This window comes from Podarcis gaigeae (assembly GCF_964106915.1).
Source record: "Podarcis gaigeae genome assembly, chromosome: Z".
Classification (NCBI taxonomy): domain Eukaryota; kingdom Metazoa; phylum Chordata; class Lepidosauria; order Squamata; family Lacertidae; genus Podarcis; species Podarcis gaigeae.
Window position 1 is genome coordinate 29,243,424 of NC_139691.1, and position 20,697 is coordinate 29,264,120.

General features: G+C 42.6%; 2 protein-coding genes across 2 annotated transcripts in view; one reads left to right on the top strand and one right to left on the bottom strand.

Annotated features, from left to right (window-relative positions):
• SH3BGRL (SH3 domain binding glutamate rich protein like) overlaps positions 1 to 17,474 on the top strand; it is a 43,714-nt gene extending 26,240 nt beyond the window's left edge. Inside the window, exons 2-6 of the mRNA XM_083722650.1 lie at positions 3,761 to 3,946; positions 9,487 to 9,567; positions 11,906 to 13,931; positions 14,072 to 16,577; positions 16,776 to 17,474. Of these exons, the coding sequence (XP_083578776.1) occupies positions 3,761 to 3,946; positions 9,487 to 9,567; positions 11,906 to 11,938 (300 nt within the window). The 3' untranslated portion in view covers positions 11,939 to 13,931; positions 14,072 to 16,577; positions 16,776 to 17,474. The remainder of the gene's footprint in view (positions 1 to 3,760; positions 3,947 to 9,486; positions 9,568 to 11,905; positions 13,932 to 14,071; positions 16,578 to 16,775) is intronic.
• A 1,237-nt stretch (positions 17,475 to 18,711) lies between these two features.
• LOC310836790 (SH3 domain-binding glutamic acid-rich-like protein 3) lies at positions 18,712 to 20,637 on the bottom strand. The gene is made up of 3 exons (XM_083722659.1): positions 20,413 to 20,637; positions 19,649 to 19,816; positions 18,712 to 19,129 (listed from the first exon to the last, which is right to left on the bottom strand). The coding sequence occupies exons 1-3, from the start codon at positions 20,458 to 20,460 to the stop codon at positions 19,028 to 19,030; spliced, it is 318 nt and encodes a 105-aa protein (XP_083578785.1). The 5' UTR covers positions 20,461 to 20,637; the 3' UTR covers positions 18,712 to 19,027.
• Positions 20,638 to 20,697: the final 60 nt, after the last annotated feature.

The following is a 20,697-nucleotide window of genomic DNA, read 5'->3' on the forward strand; positions in this document are numbered from 1 at the left end:
AGTTCTTGGCTTTGTTTGTTTGTGGCATGCAGGTTAACTTCTTGGCTGGTTTTGTGTTCGGTTTAGACTCTGAAAGCACAACTGTTGTTCTCAGCTGGGCACTTTCGCAGGGTGCTCTTTCAAATTGGAATGGTATGCGCATTCCTGGTGTTCTCTGGAATGTCAAAACGACATGCAGTTAGGACCTCCAGACTGGCTTAGTTCCCTGTGGATAAATTAATTTGACTTGGCAGCAGCCCATCTCTCCCTTGTTATCGCTCCACTGAAAAGCGGCTCTCTTCTCCTGAGTTTTATCAACAGCAGTTCAGGCAATTTGAATGGACAGATCCTGTGGGCTGGCACCAAGGATGTCCTGTACAACTTAGTGGTATGCCAGAAACAATGAGTGTCATTCCTGGTGGTTGTTGTTTTTTTAAAAATACACCTTTGGGTACCGCTCATATTGAAAACTAACCCTCTCCACGGAAACCTTGGGAATTGTAGTTCTGTGAGGGTGCTGAGGGGGCTTAGCGTCAGTTGGGTAATAAACCCATATATTTGTTTCCAAAGTGTGGGTTTTCTTTTGCTGCAGGATGTGAGATGGTTGGGGTCAGGAAGACATTCTCCTTTGAGTAACACACAAAGGATCTGTACTAGCTGTCTATAGGCTACAAAGTCAAATTCTTCCTCTTAATACACAGTCTGGGACCAGCTTACCTTGCACCATGTATCCCTAGCCAATCCTTGTCTTCAGCCAGAGAGGCACTATTGAGGGTGCCTTGCTCCTGCAAGAAACAGGATGTTTAGTGCATCTGTTCCTTGGTTGGGGAATATGTTGCCTAATTAATACAATATCAAGCCAGCAATTTGTTTCAAAGGCCTGCTTCTGATGTGTCTTGCTCAGTCTGTCAGTTATTTGTGAATCGTTGCCCAGAGGTTAAATGACCTTTGTGTTGTTTTTATGGATGTGTGATGATTAGCGCCAAGATACTTTATTTGTTTGTGGTATTTAGGTAAAGCAAGCAGAACAAAGGATAACTTGTAGCTGGGACAGGTTGAGCTAGCCCTAAGCAGAGTAGGCCCAGCAGAGACCTGGCTGCACTTGATCCTGAACCCTGCCCCGCTGATCTGAAATGAGGGCAAAGCTGGGGCAAATTTATTTGTTCTGGCTTCTCAGTCTGCAGCTCTCCTAAGCGTTCCTCAGGAAACAGGGCTGCTGATAGGCCTACCCAAAATAGCTTAATTGTGCTTCCTGGCTTTTCAGACCCTTTTGTCACTGCACACTTCTTTGACTTTTACCTGAGCTATGAGCACATCCTTTTAGGGCAGATGGGGTGCCAGCCTGCCGTCTTATATCCAGTCCAAGAGACAGTACTGGTTGCCAGCTTATTATTCCCCCTTATCCTCAGTGTCACCCTCAGTAGGTAGGAGCATGGAGACTCCCCCTACTGCCGGGCTCCCTGCCTTTTGCCCTACCTGGCGCTGTGGCACGCGGGTGGCACTGTGGGTTAAACCACAGAGCCTAGGACTTGCTGAACAGAAGGTTGGCGGTTCAAATCCCTGCGATGGGGTGAGCTCCCGTTGCTCAGTCCCTGCTCCTGCCAACCTAGCAGTTTGAAAGCACGTCAAAGTGCAAGTAGATAAATAGGTACCGCTCCGGCGGGAAGGTAAATGGCGTTTGCGTGCGCTGCTCTGGTTCGCCAGAAGCGGCTTAGTCATGCTGGCCACATGACCCGGAAGCTGTACGCTGGCTCCCTCAGCCAATAAAGCGAGATGAGTGCCGCAACCCCAGAGTCGGTCACGACTGGACCTAATGGTCAGCGGTCCCTTTACCTTTACCCACCATTATTCCCGAGTTCACTGTGTGACATAAATTTCTTTTTCCATTCTGTCTTGCTGTTGGTCTGACAGTGTTCAAGAATCATTCTGTCTTGTGCCTGCTCTATAGCTGATTGGCACTCTAGAAGCGATCCTGTGGAGACTTAAAGCCCTCCCCTCCCCCACTCCACTGGAAGGACATTTTGCCAAATACACATTTTAAAAAGGCAGACAGCAAGTTGAACTAGGTTGTTGTGTGGGTTTTCCCCTGCTCTAGAGATTGATCTCATTTTAGCATGTTTATTACTCTTGTGTTTAGTAAGCAAAGCTTTAAAAAAACCAACCTTTGAAATTGTCAAGCATTCCAAATATTTTATTTGTAATTGCCATCTATTTGTTGTTACTAATGAGCTTAGGATACAGAAAGCCCTGGAAAATAATTCAGAAAATTTTCGGCTCTGTACCGCTTTCTTGCTGCTTTATTAATTAGAGAAGAGTGTGAGCTAGAGTACTGACTACACAGTGTTTCTGTAAAACACAGAGCAGTTCCTGGCTTGAGGCAAGCTTATTCCAGAGAGCAGAATCATTTCTGGATTTTTTTAATTAATTTTGAAAGTATCCACGGTGTGACTGGCCATCCACACAGACCCTTGTCAAAAGGTGTGGTTTTCGTTTCTGTATTCTCTTTAAAAGTCTGTTTCAATTTTCTCCTCTATGTCTGTTCTTTGACAGTACAAGTTACATCCCCTTGCTTGCATGACCCTGTACATTCATATTTCCTTTCTGCAAAAAAAACTTAAAAAAAACAACTATGAGGATTAGTTAAGGCAGCCTTGCAGTATAGCACCACCTTGATAGCCATAGGTGACAATGAATTATGTGCAGGCATGTTAGGAGGCTGGTGAAGGCTGGCTTAGAGAATATTGTCTGTTGGGCTTGCTCTGCACATGCAGCAGAATGAGGTGGTAGAATGGCTGTAGCCCTGTCAACAAATACCTCCTAGCAGAGAGAAAACTAGGACATTAGAGAGGTCATTCCAGCCAAGCCCTTTGCCTGTTGTGCTGGTTTTCTATTTGCAAGGAAGGAGCTGTAATGCCAAGGCAACATTCAGACTTGCAGTCTCAATTAGTCTAGTCCATTTCCCCATCCTGTTCTGCTGCATGTGTAGACCATGCCTCTGCCTTCATCCTTCATGTCACTGCAGTGTACGTAGCTGAATGAGCATCCTACCAGAAGCTTCAGACTTGAGAATCAACTTGTATTTCTCCCTCTTGCTTCCCCTTTCAGCCTCTATACTGTAGCATGCCAAGGAGCTTAGCTACCATATTTGGAGCTTGTCTGCCTATCTTCTGACCTCACATCTGCTCAGTGGAGGATTTGGGTGTTTTTACTTGTCCAAATATGGGAAAGCTGCTTGAAGAGTCCAGCATCTGGCCTGAATCGGAAGTAACACAGTGTTTGTAGTGCTGCTTTTCTTAACAGTAGTCCCATTAGCTTAAAGCCAGCCTCTTTTTAAGCTTATTTTTCTAGTGACAGGAGTTATCTGGGGATGGACAGATGTGCTGTCTGAATCCTACAGTTTCATTATAGCAACATAGGAATCTGTCTTTATACTGAGTAAGACCACTGGTCCATCTAGCCCAGCATTGTTTACACTGACGGGCAGCCGCTCTGTATAGACTTGCAAAATCACTTAGATTGCCTGGAGAGATTTTACTTATGGTAAACCCAAAGAGTATTACAGGTAAACCAAAAATGGGCATTTCCTACCATTGCCCCTGCATTGTGAGGCACTTCCTTCCGTTGCACATGAAACATCATCCATCAGTTGCTTCAGAATGTCTTGTAAAGACATACCTCTCTTCCCCCTCCTCCCCGGCTTACCCTGATCCATGAGATTTGATCCTGTTATTACTAAATTTCTATTCCCACCTGATTCCTATATATATATATATTGTTCCAGATTAAAAAGCAACAGCAGGACGTGTGTGGCTTTTTGGAAGTCAACAAGATAGAGTATGAGGAGAAGGACATCGCGGCCAATGAAGAGAACCGCAAATGGATGCGGGAGAACATCCCCGAAAACTGCCGGCCGACCAGTGGGAATCCTTTGCCTCCACGAATCTTCAATGATGGCCGGTACCTTGGGGTGAGAACCAGGCCTCTCTTACCTGCCTTTTGGAAGGATACAGTGGGAAATTCTCCTGTGCAAGCCTTGAAATTAGGGCTGACAAGAAATCCTCCATCCTAGTCCAAAAGTGAACATCCAATTTTCAGGAGCCAAATTTCGGTTTGGGGTGGGGGGATATTGTGACAGGGGGCAGCAGTTTCTTTTTCTTGTCCTCCTTTTTTGTACTTTGTATTAAAAGTTTGGCGAAAGGCTGTAGCTCTGTCGTAGAGCATCTGCTTTGCACACAGAAAGCCCCAGGTTTACTCCCTGGCGTCTCTAGTAGTCAGTGTAAACAATGCTGAGCTACATAGACCAATGAACTGACTCAGCATAAAACAGCTTCATATATAAGGTAAAGGTAAAGGGGCCCCTGACCATTAGGTCCAGTTGTGACTGACACTGGGGTTGTGGCGCTCATCTTGCTTTATTGGCCGAGGGAGCTGGCGTACAGCTTCCGGGTCATGTGGACAGCATGACTAAGCCGCTTCTAGCGAACCAGAGCAGTGCACGGAAACGCTGTTTACCTTCCCGCCGGAGCGGTACCTATTTATCTACTTGCACTTTGATGTGCTTTCAAACTGCTAGGTTGGCAGGAGCAGGGACTGAGCAACGGGAGCTCACCCCGTCACAGAGATTTGAACCGCCAACCTTCTGATCAGCAAGTCCTAGGCTCTATGGTTTAACCCACAGCGCCAGCCACGTCCCATAGCTTCATATATAAATGGTTACAAATATAACAGTTACAAACAGGTTTAAAAGCCTGCCAATCTCCCTAGACCGGCAAAGGTTTCTTGATTAAATTTAAAATCATGTCTTCTTCTTTGGCGATCACTTGTAGCCAAGTAAGATTCTTCCATGTCTTCCATGAACACGGACTTAACAGTGAGTCCCTAAGTGACTGTGGAGGCCAATTCTGGATCCACACGTCCTTCCACAGTGGGGCCATAGGTTTCCGGGCAGGAGTTGATCACGGTGAGGATTTGCCAAGCGTGCCTTCCTCTTAACACATTTCTCCCTTTCGTCCTGAGTTTGAGCATCTTCAAACACCTTTGTTAAAGGCTGTTCTCCATTTGGAGCGCTGGCAGTCCAGTGTTTTCTCAATTGTAGGTGTTTATAGCACATTTTTTAGTGGGTTAAACCACAGAGCCTATGACTTGCCGATCAGAAGGTCAGCAGTTCGAATCTCCGCTACGGGGTGAGCTCCCATTGCTTGGTCCCTGCTTCTGTCAACCTACCAGTTCGAAAGCACATCAAAGTGCAACTAGATAAATAGGTACCACACTGGCGGGAAGGTAAACGGCGTTTCTGTGCGCTGCTCTGGTTCGCCAGAAGTGGCTTAGTCATGCTGGCCACATGACCCTGAAGCTGTATGCTGGCTCCCTCGGCCAATAAAGCGAGATGAGTGCCGCAACCCCAGAGTCAGCCACGACTGGACCTAATGGTCAGGGGTCCCTTTACCTTTTTTTTTAATAGCACATTTTTAAAGATTTGCCTTGAGAAAGTCTTTAAACCTCTTGTGTTATCCACTGGTATTTCGCTTTCCATTCTTAAGTTGGGATAGAGTAGTTGCTTTGGAAGATGATAATCAGGCATCTGAACAACATGACCAGTCCAACGAAGTTGATATTGAAGAATCATTGATTTGACACTGGTGATCTTTGCTTCATCCAGTACACTGGCATTAGTTTGCCTGTCTTCCCAAATGATATGTAAAAATTTTCAGAGACACTATTGATAAAATCTTTTGAGGAGTTGGAACCTTTTGAGGAGTTAAAACCATGTAATAAGTTGCCCAGTATGTAAAAACCATGCAGTATGCTCATATTCTAACCCCTTTCTCCTGTTTTATCGTGGCTGATCTGGAGCTTTCTGTGTTATTCCCTTGATACTAATAAGACGAGACTCTGCTTTAGGTGCCTGGCCTTTATGACTTGAAGACATGCAAAATGTTTTGCCCTTAATGGCAGCTCCTTGGCTAACTTCACTTTGGTTCTCCCATGTGACCTGCCCGAGATCTGTGACCTTTGGTGGGAGAGGCTTTGCATTAAAGAGCTAGGCTGATTACATCACAGGGGGAATTGAAAAACCTCCTGCTGGCTCTGTTAAACACTAGTATTTTCTCAACTGCAGTTGCAAAATTACTGGTTTCCTTTGTCACACTTGGCAGTATAGAGTCAACCTGACTGAATCCAGCAATGTGTTCTGTGTCACTGATGATGGTTAATTAATAATAATAATAATTGAAAGGAAATGGTGTATCTGGGTGGTCTATTTTTCCATTATCCTTTCCCTTCCAGGGGTCGGAGCACCAGCTGTCATTTAAAAACAGCAACTCTGCCTTACCAAAATACATTATACTGTATTTGCTTAAGCAGTGTACACGCTTGAACTTTCCCTGGCGCAAATTGGATCCGGCCCCACTAAAATGTGGAAATGTGTAGCTTCTCCTTTTGCCTTTGGCTTCCTGTTTGAGTTAACTTAGATTTCCATCATTCAAGACACAGAAAGCTTTGGGATTTACCGGTGTCATCCTGTGCAATGCCTGCTCAGAAATAATTTCCATTCACTCCAGGCAAATCTGTACAGGATTGCAGCATCAATCTCCTCCCATGTTCTTATTCAAATTTTTTTAAAAAATTTTAAATAGGATGCTGATTATTAAAGAGTACTTCTTCAAAAGATAAGATAGTGATTTGATGGTTTGGGTTTTGTTTTTTTTAATGATTTACACACCACCTAATTTTTTTTTAAAAAAATACAAATCCTCTAACTGGTTTGCAGTTTTTAAAAAAATTATTGGCTAGATTTCAGAAGATGTTGAAAACAGTACAGTGAAGGTGGCTACCCAGAGAATAGGGGAGCGTGCTACACTAAAAGACTGATTCATTACAAATGCAGACAAGTTACAGAAAGATGCATGGCCTCTCATTTCTGTAGTACAACTTGATAGCAAGAAATGAGATGCTCACTGTTGGCATCTTCCAGGGTGTCAGTTGGGCAGTGGGGGGGAACAGCTGTGTCTTCTGCAAGTATCAGAAGACACTTGGCCTAGCAGGCAATTATCCAGTCCTTTTAGAACCTGGAGGAGGAAGAAACAGAGTAGGAGTTTAAAGATGCATGTATTGCTGTTGCCATGGATACTGAGACCTACTGTCTTGGCACCATGTTCAAGCTATACATTGTTAACGTTAGAAATTTTGGAGCTTAATGCTGTATTTGGGAGCTAGACGATTGCCAGGCATTCTAATTCCCAGCCCGCACTAGATACAACAACTTTTCAAGGAAGCTCTTCTCATGAAGGGTGGGTAAGAAATAGAATATAATTACCATTACACACACACACACTTTAAAAACTGCTCTGCTTTTTTATACGCTCAAAGTAGTTTATAAAAATGCAACTTAGCAATTAAAAGGGGGGGGGGGGATCCTAAAAAACAGTAAGATATCATCTTCACTTTATTTGTATGATGTCTTTCCACAAAAAAATTGTACTTACAATAGCGGTGTGTAGCGTTTATCAATGAAAACAGCAATACATCATAAAATCAACAATTGTGAGAACGATTTCATAACAGCACCAATAATAAAAGAGTAGTGTATATGTTACAATAAAAAACTGTTCAATCACATCCCAAAAAACCACACCCCAAGTTTTTTTTAAAAAATCTTGGCTAGGTTACATTTGCATAGGCAGTACAGTGGTACGTTCCGGAGGTCCCTTCTTAACCTGAAACTGTTCTTAATCTGAAGCACCACTTTAGCTAATGGAGCCTCCTGCTGTTGCTGTTGCCGCGCCACTGGAGCACGATTTCTGTTCTCATCCTGAAGCAAAGTTCTTAACCTTAGGTACTGTTTATGGGTTAGCGGAGTCTGTAACCTGAAGTGTATGTAACCTGAAGCGTATGTAACCTGAGGTACCACTGTATACAAATTTAACTTTCTCCTGAGGCTAATTGAAACTAGCAATCCTGTGATGTCGAAATACATCAATAAATCCAACTCATTGTCACTCCAAACGGGGGTACCAACTTGAATAAAATATGGGAGGTGGTCTCTTGGTAAGCCCGCCCCGTATAATCAATCACATGACGCAGTGCATGGGTGCCATTTAATTGGCAATGCCCATCAACTTGGGGGGGGGGGGGCAGCCCACTCAAATATTTTATTTGGGGTGGGGGTTGAAGATCCCTTGGCCCCTGGGAGTTGGCTCCTATGATTCCAAAGCCTTTCCAGACATGTGAGTTTTGTACCAATTTCTGAATGCCAGACGTATATAACTAAGTTGCCTAAGGGGAGAGCATTCAACCACTATGGGGCCATCACTCCAAAGGCCCTCATTTGAGCAATGGGTGGCATTGCTTCCTGTATTGTGGGAACATGGAATTAAGTCTATGAAAATGATGTTAATAGGCAGGCAGGTTCCAGCAAACGTCCTGGAGGCATCTGGCTGTGATGAGAACAGAAAGCTGAACTAGTTAGGCCTTTGGTCTGTTCTTACAAGATCTTAGGGTGTGGTCCAAAAAGTTAGTTGATATAACTTGCTGAAGCTGAGTGGGTTGGGATCTATTCAGTGTCCAAATTGGGAGACTGACTTGAGAGTCCATATATGTTGCCTTGAGTTCCAAGGAAGAAATTTAGAGGGGAAATATTAAAAGCACCAAAATGTTCTAAGCACTGCACATATATTAAAAGATAAGACAGCCTCTTGAAGGCATGATAAAAAAGGAAGAAAGAAAAAGGAATGAGGTGGGAAAAGGAAAGCTACAGCTTCTCCTTTATTGACCAGTAAGAACCAGTTGGTCTCTTGTTTAACATGATGCTTTTTCCAGGAGGCATGGAGTACAGCTCCCAGCAGCCTTTGGGGCCTTGGCTGATGGCACAGGCCAGAGTATGCCTCATTTTTGTTTTGTGGTCCTAGGGCAACTGGCAGTGGGAGTAGAGTGTTCTTTCTTGAAAAAAGGGGGGAAGCAACTCAATCAACCCCACCTGCAAATGCAGCTAATGAAGAACAAGATACTGTGTCCTTCATAACTTGGGGCCTAGTTATCTTAGAGAACACTTCTCCCTGCATGAGCTCCCACCTACCATATCTCAAAGACTAGCCCAGGGTTCACCAGTCTTTTTAGATTTTGGGGTGAGCGCCTTCTGGTTACTCCCCAGATCAGCCCCTCCCTGAGAGAGTTGGGGGGGAGAGAACAAACATTTTGCTTTTCCAAAGTGTAAACATTGGAACCAGTAGAATTAATCTGAGTCTTGAAAAGGATGTAGAGTTGAAAAAGGAAGTGGGAAGGAGTGTCACATTTCCAACTTCTTAAACTTTTCAATGGAGAGGAAGATAACTGTCTTCACAACCAAGGGGGCATTGAGTGAGAATGGTTTTTGCAAGTGCGAGGGGAAGACTTCAATAGGCTCTACTGTGCCCAAGGGTGCCATGTTGGTGACCCTTGGATGAGCCATTCTAACTGGATTGTTATTGCTGAAATGTTGATTCTCTTTCTGCTTTTTTTTTTATCTGAAAGAACTATGACGATTTCTTCGAAGCTAGAGAGAATAATGCGGTATACGCCTTTTTAGGCCTGACTGCCCCACCTGGTTCCAAGGTACGTATAATTTCATCTTGATGCCTGCTTATTTTTCCCCAGGTATTTGCATAAATATTTTCACTTCTTTAGTAAAACATCGTAACAGTTCTAAAGGAAGGTTTCTACTTGTTTTCAGAAACTCAAGCTACGTGCTTTTGCAGAAAGCATCTATGGAGGATCACTATCCAGATAATGACTGCAGCATTGGGGGCACCTAACCCTCTGCACCATTGTCCCACTGAAAATCATCCCACCTCCAACACACACACACACACACACACACACACACACACAGAGAGAGAGAGAGAGAGAGAGAGAGAGAGAGGTGCTGATAATTGCCCCAATGGTGCTGTGTATTGCTGGTATACACTTGATGGGGCAGTATTGCAGGGAGGAAAGGGTTAAACCTCCCCTCCCCCAACCTTAGCCTTGATCCAGGTTGACTGCTTTTTCTGGCAGAAAGTAGATTGCTTAAATCCAGTGCTTACTATAATGTGTAGGAAAGAGAGGAGGTGGGTAGGGAAACAATCCACAAGAGGGGACAGAAGAGGGAGTCCTTAAAAATCAGAACTTGCTAAAGCGTTTGTTGTAAAGGTGAATGTTAGCTGTGAAATATCTGAACATTCTTGGAACGTGCTGTCTCTTTGCAATAGACTTTTGCCTTAGGTAGTCTACAGACTTGTTTTGCGTAGCTGTCTAGGTTAGTTAAGCACTGGATTCCTGTGAGAGCTCTTGAAATGGGAAAATTCTTTTCTGATTTCAATCAGATGAGATAGGACTAGCTTGCCTGCTAGCATTCTTCTATGTAAACACGTTTGAAGAGTAATTGATTCGCTATCAAGTGTTCACAGTGCTACATTTTCTCTCCAGCCCACCTTTTGATCTGATAAGTTGGTTCTTAAGGTTATTGTTCTTAAGGTTATTAGCTCTCATGCTTATTGACTCCTTGAATTTAAAAGGGGGAGGATTTGAAAATATTTAGCATTTGTATTGTGAACCATTGCTTTTTGTGTAAGTGTGTGTTTTGGTTATATCTCTTGCACACACATCAGTTTCCCTGAAAAGAAACTCTGGGGGATATACCTTGACTTTTCAAAACCTAGCTACTGAATTGCTGATTGCAGGATTTGAGTATACACAAAAAATGTTCATGTGATGTCCTTGCAAACACACCTGAGAGCCAGGATTGGCCCTGCTAAGTACATACTGTATGTGCTGAAAACCTGGGTGGTTGTTTTTTAAACAAACCCACACCCACACCCACCCACATATTTGTTTAAAGCATACCCAAAGCAACAACTTAGTGCAAAATAAAAAAATCAAGGTTTCTAAAATGGAAACATCTAGAAATGTGCTGGTTTAAAAACTCATCACCAACAACAGCAAAAAATGGAGTTCACAATCCAGTAAACACATAGGAATGTAGCTGTTGAGCATCTCTAGGGAGGACTTTCTAGGTTAGCTGTTGCACAAATTAGAATGCAACTTAAAACTTTTGACAGATGTAGGATAAAGAGACATTGGAACAGATTCTTCCAGGGGTGCTCGTTCCTATTGGGACTAGTAGGGCGGTAGGAAGGTAGGTAGAGCTAGAACCAATGATAGCCAGAGCCCACTAATTTTAGCTTTGTACCCATCCTCCTCCTTCCTGCTGAGCTCTGCAAGTGGAAGACCAAGACTAAGGAGGAGGAAGATGGCAGGCAGGACCACCCCTGGCTTGGCCTGTAAGTAAGAAGGACTGCAGTTGGTGGGGCAGTATCCTGTCTACCCTAATAGATCAGCCTCTATTCAGATATGCTCTGAGCCCACCTTGAAACATGAACTTGCAAGCATTTAAGTGACTTGGGCTGTGATCCTAACCCCACATCTCTGGGCGTAAGCCCAATTGAATTCAGTGGGGCTTGCTTCTGAGCAGATATGGTTAGGATTGCATGGCTGAGTACTAGTTGAAGCCCTGCCATCTTGCCCTTTCCCACTGGTTCCATGGCCGCCTACTGCCAGCCACTCCCTGCCCGCTGTTGTTGCAGAAGGCAGAAGCAGCAATGAGCAACAGAACCAGTGTGAAAGGGGCAAGACTATGCAGTTCCAGGCGGTGTTTGAGCTAGTCTGCCTTTTATGTCCTATGCTAGCACACAGTGTCTCCTTGGGCCTGTGAGTGATAAGCTGAGATCAGTGGGAATTCTGCCATTTGCACAATGTGGCTTTGTTATTTGCCCAAGTAGCGCCACAATTTTTCCTTTCTTGTCTGTCATCAAAACAAACACACGTGTCCAAGTTGCCATTGTTTTGTTTTAATAGTAATAACACCCTTGCATTTTGTTTATTTCTGACGCTGTTGTTATTGTTGTTGTTCTAGGAGGCAGAAGCCCTGGCGAAGCAAGAAGCGTGAATATTTTCCCTTGTGCCTAAAGCCTTAAATGTTCTGCGAAGGGAAATTTCAACAGCTTTTTGATACAGTAGCAAAATTATCTATGCTTCAAGAATTCCGCCCCACCCCCACCCCCTATGCTGATTGCTGCACACGGCATCCCCACTATACATGAATATAAAATGGAAAATGCCAAGTGAAAACTCAAACTTGCCATGAAGACAAAGGGTGTCATTAAAGGAAGTGTTTAGAAATAATGAATTTCCCCCCACTTGTTCACCCAAGTGGTGCAATCTGCTTTTTGGCAATTTTGTAATTTTTTTATTTTATTTTTTGTAAACTTAAAAAAACACCCCACCTTATTTTACTATTAGTAATGCAAATCTGTAGTTATACTTGTAGATCCAACAGCTGAAACAGCAGCAAATAATTCTGTTAATCAACGCCAGTGCCTCAAAAACATTTCTGAAAAATAATGTTGGTGTTTCTTTAAATGTGATTTTTGAAACAAAAAAAGTTAATGCGTAGTGTAGTAATAGTTGTAGTTGCTTGCTGAGGTTAGGATATTTCTTCATTTGTAGGATGCATTTTGAAATTGTCTAATGTAATTTTTCAGCACACAGCTTAGACCTTTATTAAAAATGCCTTATAATTCTCATTGGAGTGACCAATGTGAGGAATTCTCACAAACTCAAGATTTGATTACATTATAATATATCTGCTTTTCAAGGACCTGAAAATGCCTACTTGTGTAAGATTTTAGTGCAGTCATGGTGAAATGTACATAACAAACCATATTACAAATAAGCCAAAAAAACCACAAGAAATAAACCTGCTCTGGTCCTCATCTTCTGTAAAATTTGAAGCCTTTCATGCGACGTTTTGCAAAAAAAAAATTCCATTCCACTTTGCTCGTGTATGTTTTAGAACTTGAAAAGCATAATCAAGTTATTGCTATTTGGAATAATAGTCATTCTGAGTAAATCTTCGCTGCTTTGTAGGAAGAGAGATAATGAGAAAAAATGCCACCTCTACAGATTTGTCAGCGTGGATTTGCAATGCCATGAAGCTGCTTTCAGCAATCTTTGCTCATCGTGTTGATTTTCATTTAGTGCAATATTGAGCTGTTATCATTGCAACAGGCAATAACCTCACTCAGAAAGCATTCTGGGGGACTGATTCATTGAGGCCTCTAAGTTGGAAAGTAATCTTGAAGACTGTGTGCCAAAGCTCTGATCCAGTGATATCTTGCCAAACACCTTTTGTCTACTGTCCACAATTTTTCTCTTGTCCCCTTGTATATTGAACAAAGATGCTTTCTAATCTGTTGATTTTGACCTTAATAGTCTACTTGATCCTTGCTACCAAGTATTTTCTTTTCAAGGGTTTCCCCCCCACTCCCTTAATTGGTGTGTTTATGAATGGGATTCATACCAATTTGCAGGACTGTCTACTGTATGCAAGCGCTCTGAGAATCAGGCTTCCTTTTTAGACATAGTGTAGCTTGTCACCATCTTATCATTTGTTAGACCTGGGTGATGAGCTTGAGGAGTAAAGTCTCCATACTCCAGAATATTTGAGAAGACAGTGGAGTTTAAAAGAGAAAGCAGTTATGTGACTTCCTTTGCTGACCTGTTCCCCCACCCCCTCAATAGAAAATGTTGGGTGCAATGTTTGCAGAAATGGGTGCAGTCCAAAAGCAGCTGCTGCCTTATTTTACAAGCTCTGTAATGTAAAAGAGTTGGAAGCACAGCAGTATATGGAGTAGCTTTCACTATTTGCTTTAGCCCAAATGCTGTTTCTGAGCAGGTTTCTTAGTATGAGCTCTGTTTGGATTGGAAAATATGTTTCTTTCTCCCCTTTTCTGCATGGATTCTCCTTTCTGTCCTTTGGGATGTGATTACTGTAGCTTGCGCTGACATCTGAATCAGAAAACTATGGGTTATTACTTGCTTGCAAGCTATGGGTTGCAAACCTACTTCAATCCATAGTCTCAAATCATTGCTTTAGAGCAGTGTTTCCCAACCTTGTGCCTCCAGATGTTTTTGGCCTACAACTCCCATCATCCCTGACCACTGGTCTTGCTAGCTAGGGATGATGGGAGTTGTAGGCCAAAAACATCTGGAGGCACAAGGTTGGGAAACACTGCTTTAGAGGGTCTTGTTGTCCATTCTTTTCCTAATTATTCATACCAATGAAACAAGAAACCAGGACCACTTCCAGACAACTGCAGTTGGGATTCAGTTGCATGCCAGCAAATCTAGGCTACACCTTTAATGTGGATTTGGCACTCTTGAACAATAAACCTACTTCTCCCACTCCAAATGATTTTCTTTTGAAAGGATGTGATTGGAAAATGCACTGTAAAGTGTAGCATAACAGATTTTTGACGTGATGCAATGTAACCTCCCCCCCCCCAAAAAAATACAGAATGAATGCTTGACAACTGTGCACACCATATAACTTGCCCACAATCTTTGTGCAAACAAATGAGGTTGAATGCCCAATAAGTCACTTGTCTGGAAGTGACCTAGGAAATGGAAGCGCGACCAGTGCACAAGATGGAAGGAGGGCTACAGAAATCCATAGCATGCTCTTCATTCTCTGGGGGTTAATTGGGATGAGGAACCTCAGGCCTGGGAAGCAAATGTACCTTATATGTGGGTCTCTTCTCAAGTCACATCAGCCTGCTTTATACCTATTTAGTGTTTTTGCCAGGATATAATGTGCCCTTAAGCTCTGATTGTCTTCTTGCTTTCCTAGATGAAAGATACAGAGGGATATGTGAGCAAATTGTTGTTCCACTTTTGCTTCTGTCACCCACCACTGGCATGCGGCCCCCAGAAGGTTGTCTAGAAGGTCATGTGGCCCTTTGTCTGAAGAAGGTTCCCCACTCCAGATTAATCATTCATGTTTCAACCAGATTAGGGATATATAGGCAGCAATTTTAATAACTGAAACAGGCGGCCTACACCCATGGGGACCCGATTCACACATTGTATTTGCCCACGTGTGCCCAAAGTGATGTAGGACTGCAGAAAGTAGGGTGAACCAATGGTTTGTTTCCATGTTTTGCCACACAGTAGGAAGCCATCTCTTTTTGCCTGTCTCTTTCTTTGTCCTCCAGTGAATTAGCATCTGGAGACGCTTCAGCTCTAACTGCACTCTGTAGTAAATTGAGTCAAGGGTGGGATGGGATAATTCCTGTTGGAAGGACAAAAGCATGAACACATTGCATCGGAAAGAACAGTGGTGGCCTATTGAAGTTGTGGTCCATGTATTGAGCTTGAACAGATGTGTATTTTTAAGTTTCTTGCATGCATTTTAGAAACTTTGGACTGTGTTGTGGATGTTGTTTTTCAGTTGCTCACTTTTACAAGTGGGATAAAAAATTGCTTTCCTTAAAAACGTGGCTGTTTTAGGACATGTAAATATAACTTGCACGGAGTCAGCACTGGGAAAATAGTGCTTCTAAATTTAAATGTAAGTCCCCACTTCTCTCTGTGTTGAATGGTGTGCCATGGTACAAGATCTTGAGGTCATGAGTCCCCTTAACACCTTCACTCTCCTTCCCAGGAATGTGACTTCTTTCAAACACATTATGGGAGGGTGGAAACAAATATTCTTACGTGAATCATCATAACTTGGCAGTCTTGGGGGTATCACAGCAGGGAATATCACAGCCAATTTCAGGAAGCAATTTTGACATTTCCTTTTTACAGTCATTTCTACAACCAGTAAGGCAACGAAACATCTTAGATTGTCATATTGACTCATGCCATAGTATTGCAATAAAGCAATTCCAAACAGCCTGCAAATTTAGAATTGTTTGTGTTTTGTTTTGTTTTTTAAAAAAAGAATTCGCAAACCCATCAGAATCCCTGCAAAAACAGCACCTGTGAATGTTGGGTTAACGTATTCATAGAATATTGAGACTTTTCCAGTAAGAGGCAATGGTTGGTAGTTGGTACCATCACATTATAATGGAATTCTCTGTCTTAGGATATAGTTATGATTGTGTCTTAAATGAATTTAATTGCCAATTAGATAAATTCACAGAAGGCAGACCTATCCATGCCTGTTAGCTACAGTTGCTAAAATGGAACCTCCGGTTGATCTCTTTATTATCAGTGGCTAAGATCCGAAGTTGGGCAGGATAGCTGCCTACACTTTGTGGAAGCTTCCAACCAATCACTATTTGGAAACCAGATGCTAGAAGAGGTCTTATGTTCATATCAAAGGTCAAAGTACAGGCTTTTATCCGTGCTGTGAGCCGAACCCTGCTGCTGCTGCTGCTGCTGTTGCTTCTAGTATTCAGTTTTGTTCAGTCACAGCCCAATTTTGATCTTGGTCCTACTGTGAATCCCAGTTCAGGTCAACTTTATCATGTGTTCTGGGAAGAAAATGTTCAATTCTGAATGCTAGTGTGCCATTTATTATCCCTGGACTGCTTTGCAGGTTCAAGTAGCAGGCAATGATTCGAGGAGATATGGTGATAAATCTGTAACAAGCATTATTGCTAGCTTGTTAAAGAAAAAAAGATTGTGCAGTCCAGGCTGCCTTGATTGCAATCTGAGGGCACAATAATCCAGCAAGCAGCTTTTTCTCATTGAGGTATACCCCTTTAGGTGATTCATTGTTGTCCCATTCTAAAATGGTAGTACTACTACTACAGTGGTACCTCGGTTTTCAAACGTAATCCATTCCGGAAGACTGTTTGAGTTCCGAAATGTTCGAAAACCAAGGACTCAATAGCTGACAACTATCTTGCACCCAGCAGAAGCCACGTAGCATGTTCAACTTCCAATGTTTGTTTGAAAACGGAAACGTTCGAATTCCGAGATGTTTGAAAACCAAGGTACCACTGTACTACTATATAATTCATTCTGTGAGCATAGGAAAATTCCTTGTTTACATGGAGGGTGTGGTTTGTTTGTATGGAACGGCATTCAGTCATGCATGGCACACCTGCATCTTGAAAAAGTAGGCAACCCCAGATGTACATTCAGCAGCACCAAGAGAACTAAGCCAACATCTCCTTTGTAAGAGATTTGCCTTTAAACTGCTTTTTGAGACTTGGTAAAATTGAATTCTTGTGCTTTATATTAAAAACCTGAAATAATGTACTCTTTCCTCAAGTAAGGACTTTCTTGTTTTTATTAATAATAATCAGGCTTGTCATTTTTAACAATCTTGGGATTGTTTTTAAGGGTTTTTTTTTTTAATTAATGACTGCCTTTCCTGTTTTTAATGGTTTTTTTTTTTAAAATCCCTCTGTCCCCTTCTGTGATCATTCTGGGTCCTGGATTAGGAAATAAAATCACAGGATGTTCTGCTTCTCTCTTAATATATATATATTTCACAATTGCTGATTTCTTTGAAGGGTATTTTGTCTTTCTGCTAAGTTAGTCTTAAAATTGGTAATCAACACACAGCAATGAAAATCGATTTCAAAAAAATCTGTAGTAACAGATGTACTTCTGCATCTTTCCGTTCACTCTGTTTTGTGTTAAAGTAGTATGAATTTCATAATAAAGATTTCTACCTGACACACACACATACACAAGCTTTAGTGGTGTCTTGTTTATTTGTAATATCTAACATGCTTCCATGTTAGAGAGACTGGCCTTCAGCTTTTCCCTTTCCCTTTGCTCCATCCTACAACAGGGGATCCCACTTCTAATATGTTCTCTTATATTTAATCATGTATTCTAAAAGCAAACAGAAATGAAGCCCAAATGGGCCATTGAAAAACGAGGGAAATATTAGCAAGTACTGAAAAACCCTGAGATCTGCTAAAGTATTCACCAAAAGAGTCACAAAATCTTGGCTGATGGAGGGGTAGATGATGTTGGGAGGAGAATGGCTTGCAGTAGCTCTGCACAAGAGAGTTCTGGTTTAGGAAGTGATGATGAACAGCAGCATTTTGGTCCAAACTACATGTGACATTGCATACATATTTTTGCATTCAATTCACATTAAAAAAAATAAATAATTCACAGAGCAGCCCCAGGGTAGTGGTGATAATTACTAGGGTTATAATAGTTGAGGAAGGGGGAGATTAGACCCTTTCATAGGCACAAAGCTTTCTTATATCGAGTCACAAAAATGGTCCATCAAGTTCAGCATTGTCTACACTGGCCAGCAGTGGCTCTTCAAAGTTTCAGGTGGGGAACATTCCCACCTGGAGATGGAACCAGAGACCTTCTCCATGCAAGAGACCCACACCTGCAGCCTACTTTCCTCTATCTAAAATGAAATGCCGCAAATGACAAAGGAGGAAGGACACATACCCAGGCTCCTTTTTATCTGAACACCAAACCATCTTGAAGCTCTTGTCTTAATTCTGTGGGCTGTATCGTGTTGTGTATCATGCAATCTTCCATAAAATAACGGTTCTTTCTGTTTGTTTGAAGTAGTTCTATGAACTACCACACTGGGCATACTGTATTTGAATAGTTAAAACTATGACATTCGCTCACACAAGAAGCAGCAATGTCTATCAGTTTGGTTGGCTTCAAAAGAGAATTAGACCCTTTATGGAGGTTAAGGCTATCATGGCTACTGAGTATGGTAGCTATGCTCTGCCTCCATAGTCTGAGGCAGGTTGCTTCTGAATACTGTTTCTGGAAATCACAGGAGATTGCATTCAGATCCTGCTTGTGGGCTTCCCAAAGGTATTAGATTGACTGCTGAGAAGAGGATGCTGAACTATAAAGGACACTGGCCTGATCCAGTGGGCTCCTATGTTCTTAATGGGCATGAGACACAAAGGAGTGTTAACAGATCAGCTGATTTTGTATACACTTTGGCTGCCGTTTTAATTGAATATTCCATCCAGATGTGCAATATTTTCCAGTACCTATACTCAAATGTTTTTTCATAGCTAAAAACAATGTGTTTCCATTGAGCTTCTGAAGAAGGTAGTGCTGAACCTTGTTTCACAGAGAAGACGGCATGGCACTTGAAGCAAACGTTATCCAAAAAGCTGATTTGTCATTTGTGCAACTAAGGTATTTATAGCTTGCAATTTTTTTGACACGCAGGATTCACAAATTTCATCTAAGTCAAAAACTGGACAATATTTTAATATCTATGTGGAGCCACATCTCAGATGGAAATCCCTTCTCTTGCAACACTGTCTACCCTTCCTATCTTCAGGAACTTCCTAACTTCTTCATTTTCAGTTGCTTCATACAGCATCTCAAAATCCTAAAAACAAATGCAAACAGCCCATTATATTGATTCAAGAAACCAACAAATCTGGTATGCGTAATGGTTACAGCTATCTTACCCAAGATGGTGTTCTCCAGATGTTGCTGGACTACAACTCCCATTATTGCTAACCATTGTCTGGAACTTATGGGATCTGTAGTCCCAAAACAGCTGGAGAACATCAGGTTGGAAAAAGCTTGGACCTGAGAGGCTTGGATTCAAATCTCCAGTCAATTATAAGGCTTGCTGGAGCAGTCTCTATCTCTCAACCCAACTTGCCCTCCAGGATTGTTGTAAGAATCATTGTCAGAAGGCAATGGTGCTCAGATATTTGAGGAAGTTTGGGCTAAAAATGCAATAAACAATAGTTCAAATGGATAAAATATAATTGTGGGTTAGCTAATGTGAGAGTGCAGGACTACATGGAGCTTTGGCCTGTTCCAGCAGGTTGTCTCTTATGTATCTTAGCTGCTTCGTGTGTGTGTCTTTGTGTTTGTGTAGAGTCTGATCTCTTACCCCACAATACTCCTCTCCATTAAATATTTGAGGTGGAATCGCATCTGGCTTCCCAGCTTTGTCCCTCATCTCTTGCAGCAAACTTTCACTGATGGACACATCCACTAACTGGTACTTCATACGGTTTCCATCCAGAATGCGAATGACATCAGACTGCCTTTGCTTCACCTAGGCAGAAACAAACATTCCTGTTGAAGATGGTAGCCCTGAATCATGGAGCCTCCCTTACATGAAGGACAATCACCCCCTACCCCATATAGACCTCTAGGACCAGTTAGAATCTATTTTCACAGTTCAGAGACACATTTCAGCCACAAACAAATATAAGTACTTATTTCCTACAAGGTGTCTGTTTTTGAAAATTGAAGTTAGCATTTTTTTATTTTGGGGGCAGGGGAAAACAGCGCACCCAAGTAGTTAGCCTTGCCCAAGGCGTGAAATAGCCTGGCACCAGCACCACTCAGAAGAGAGCAAGGTTTGTGCGTGTGCCTAGATAGATATGTGCAGCCAAAAGTCAAAGTAGCTGAGAGTAAGAAATGGGCTCCTGTTTTTCCAAAAAGTGCATTTGAGCATGTGCAGAGTGCCTTCCGAGTAGAAGTGCCATGGGGTTTCTTTAAGTCAGCCCACACCTGTGCCACGAGCCCCTCCTATTCCGCGCCAGATGATGGACACACCTACCCAACCCTCCGTTTGGTGGCTCTATCGCTGCATCCCGGGGGGGGGGGGAGCCGTCTCTACCTCTCGTCTAAACGCTCTCCTCTCACCTCCCTGGATCCTGTGACACTGGTGTAATAGACCCGAATAGTGCCCATGCTCACACCGGCTAAGGGCCCCGATCCTCGTTCATCCACCTCCTCCGCCCACTTTAATTTTATCTGCTCCGTCCTGGATAAAACTCTCCCTACCGCCCGCCCGAGGCACAATCTTCGCAGTTGCTATGGAAACGCAGCATCTCCTGCGCTGCCTGGATTTTATCCCCCCTGCCCCGTTCTCCGCCTGTAGGCTCACCGTACTTTCGGATTGGTCTGCTGGAGCTGCCACTCAAAAAA

Coding starts and splice junctions, on each gene's coding strand:
- LOC310836790 (XM_083722659.1), bottom strand. CDS start 20,460: ATGGGCACTATTCGGGTCTATTACACCAGTGTCACAGGATCCAGGGAG. Junction 19,817..20,412: donor GTGTCACAGGATCCAGGGAG/GTGAGAGGAGAG, acceptor GTTTCTGCCTAG/GTGAAGCAAAGGCAGTCTGA. Junction 19,130..19,648: donor ATGGAGAGGAGTATTGTGGG/GTAAGAGATCAG, acceptor ATTTGTTTTTAG/GATTTTGAGATGCTGTATGA.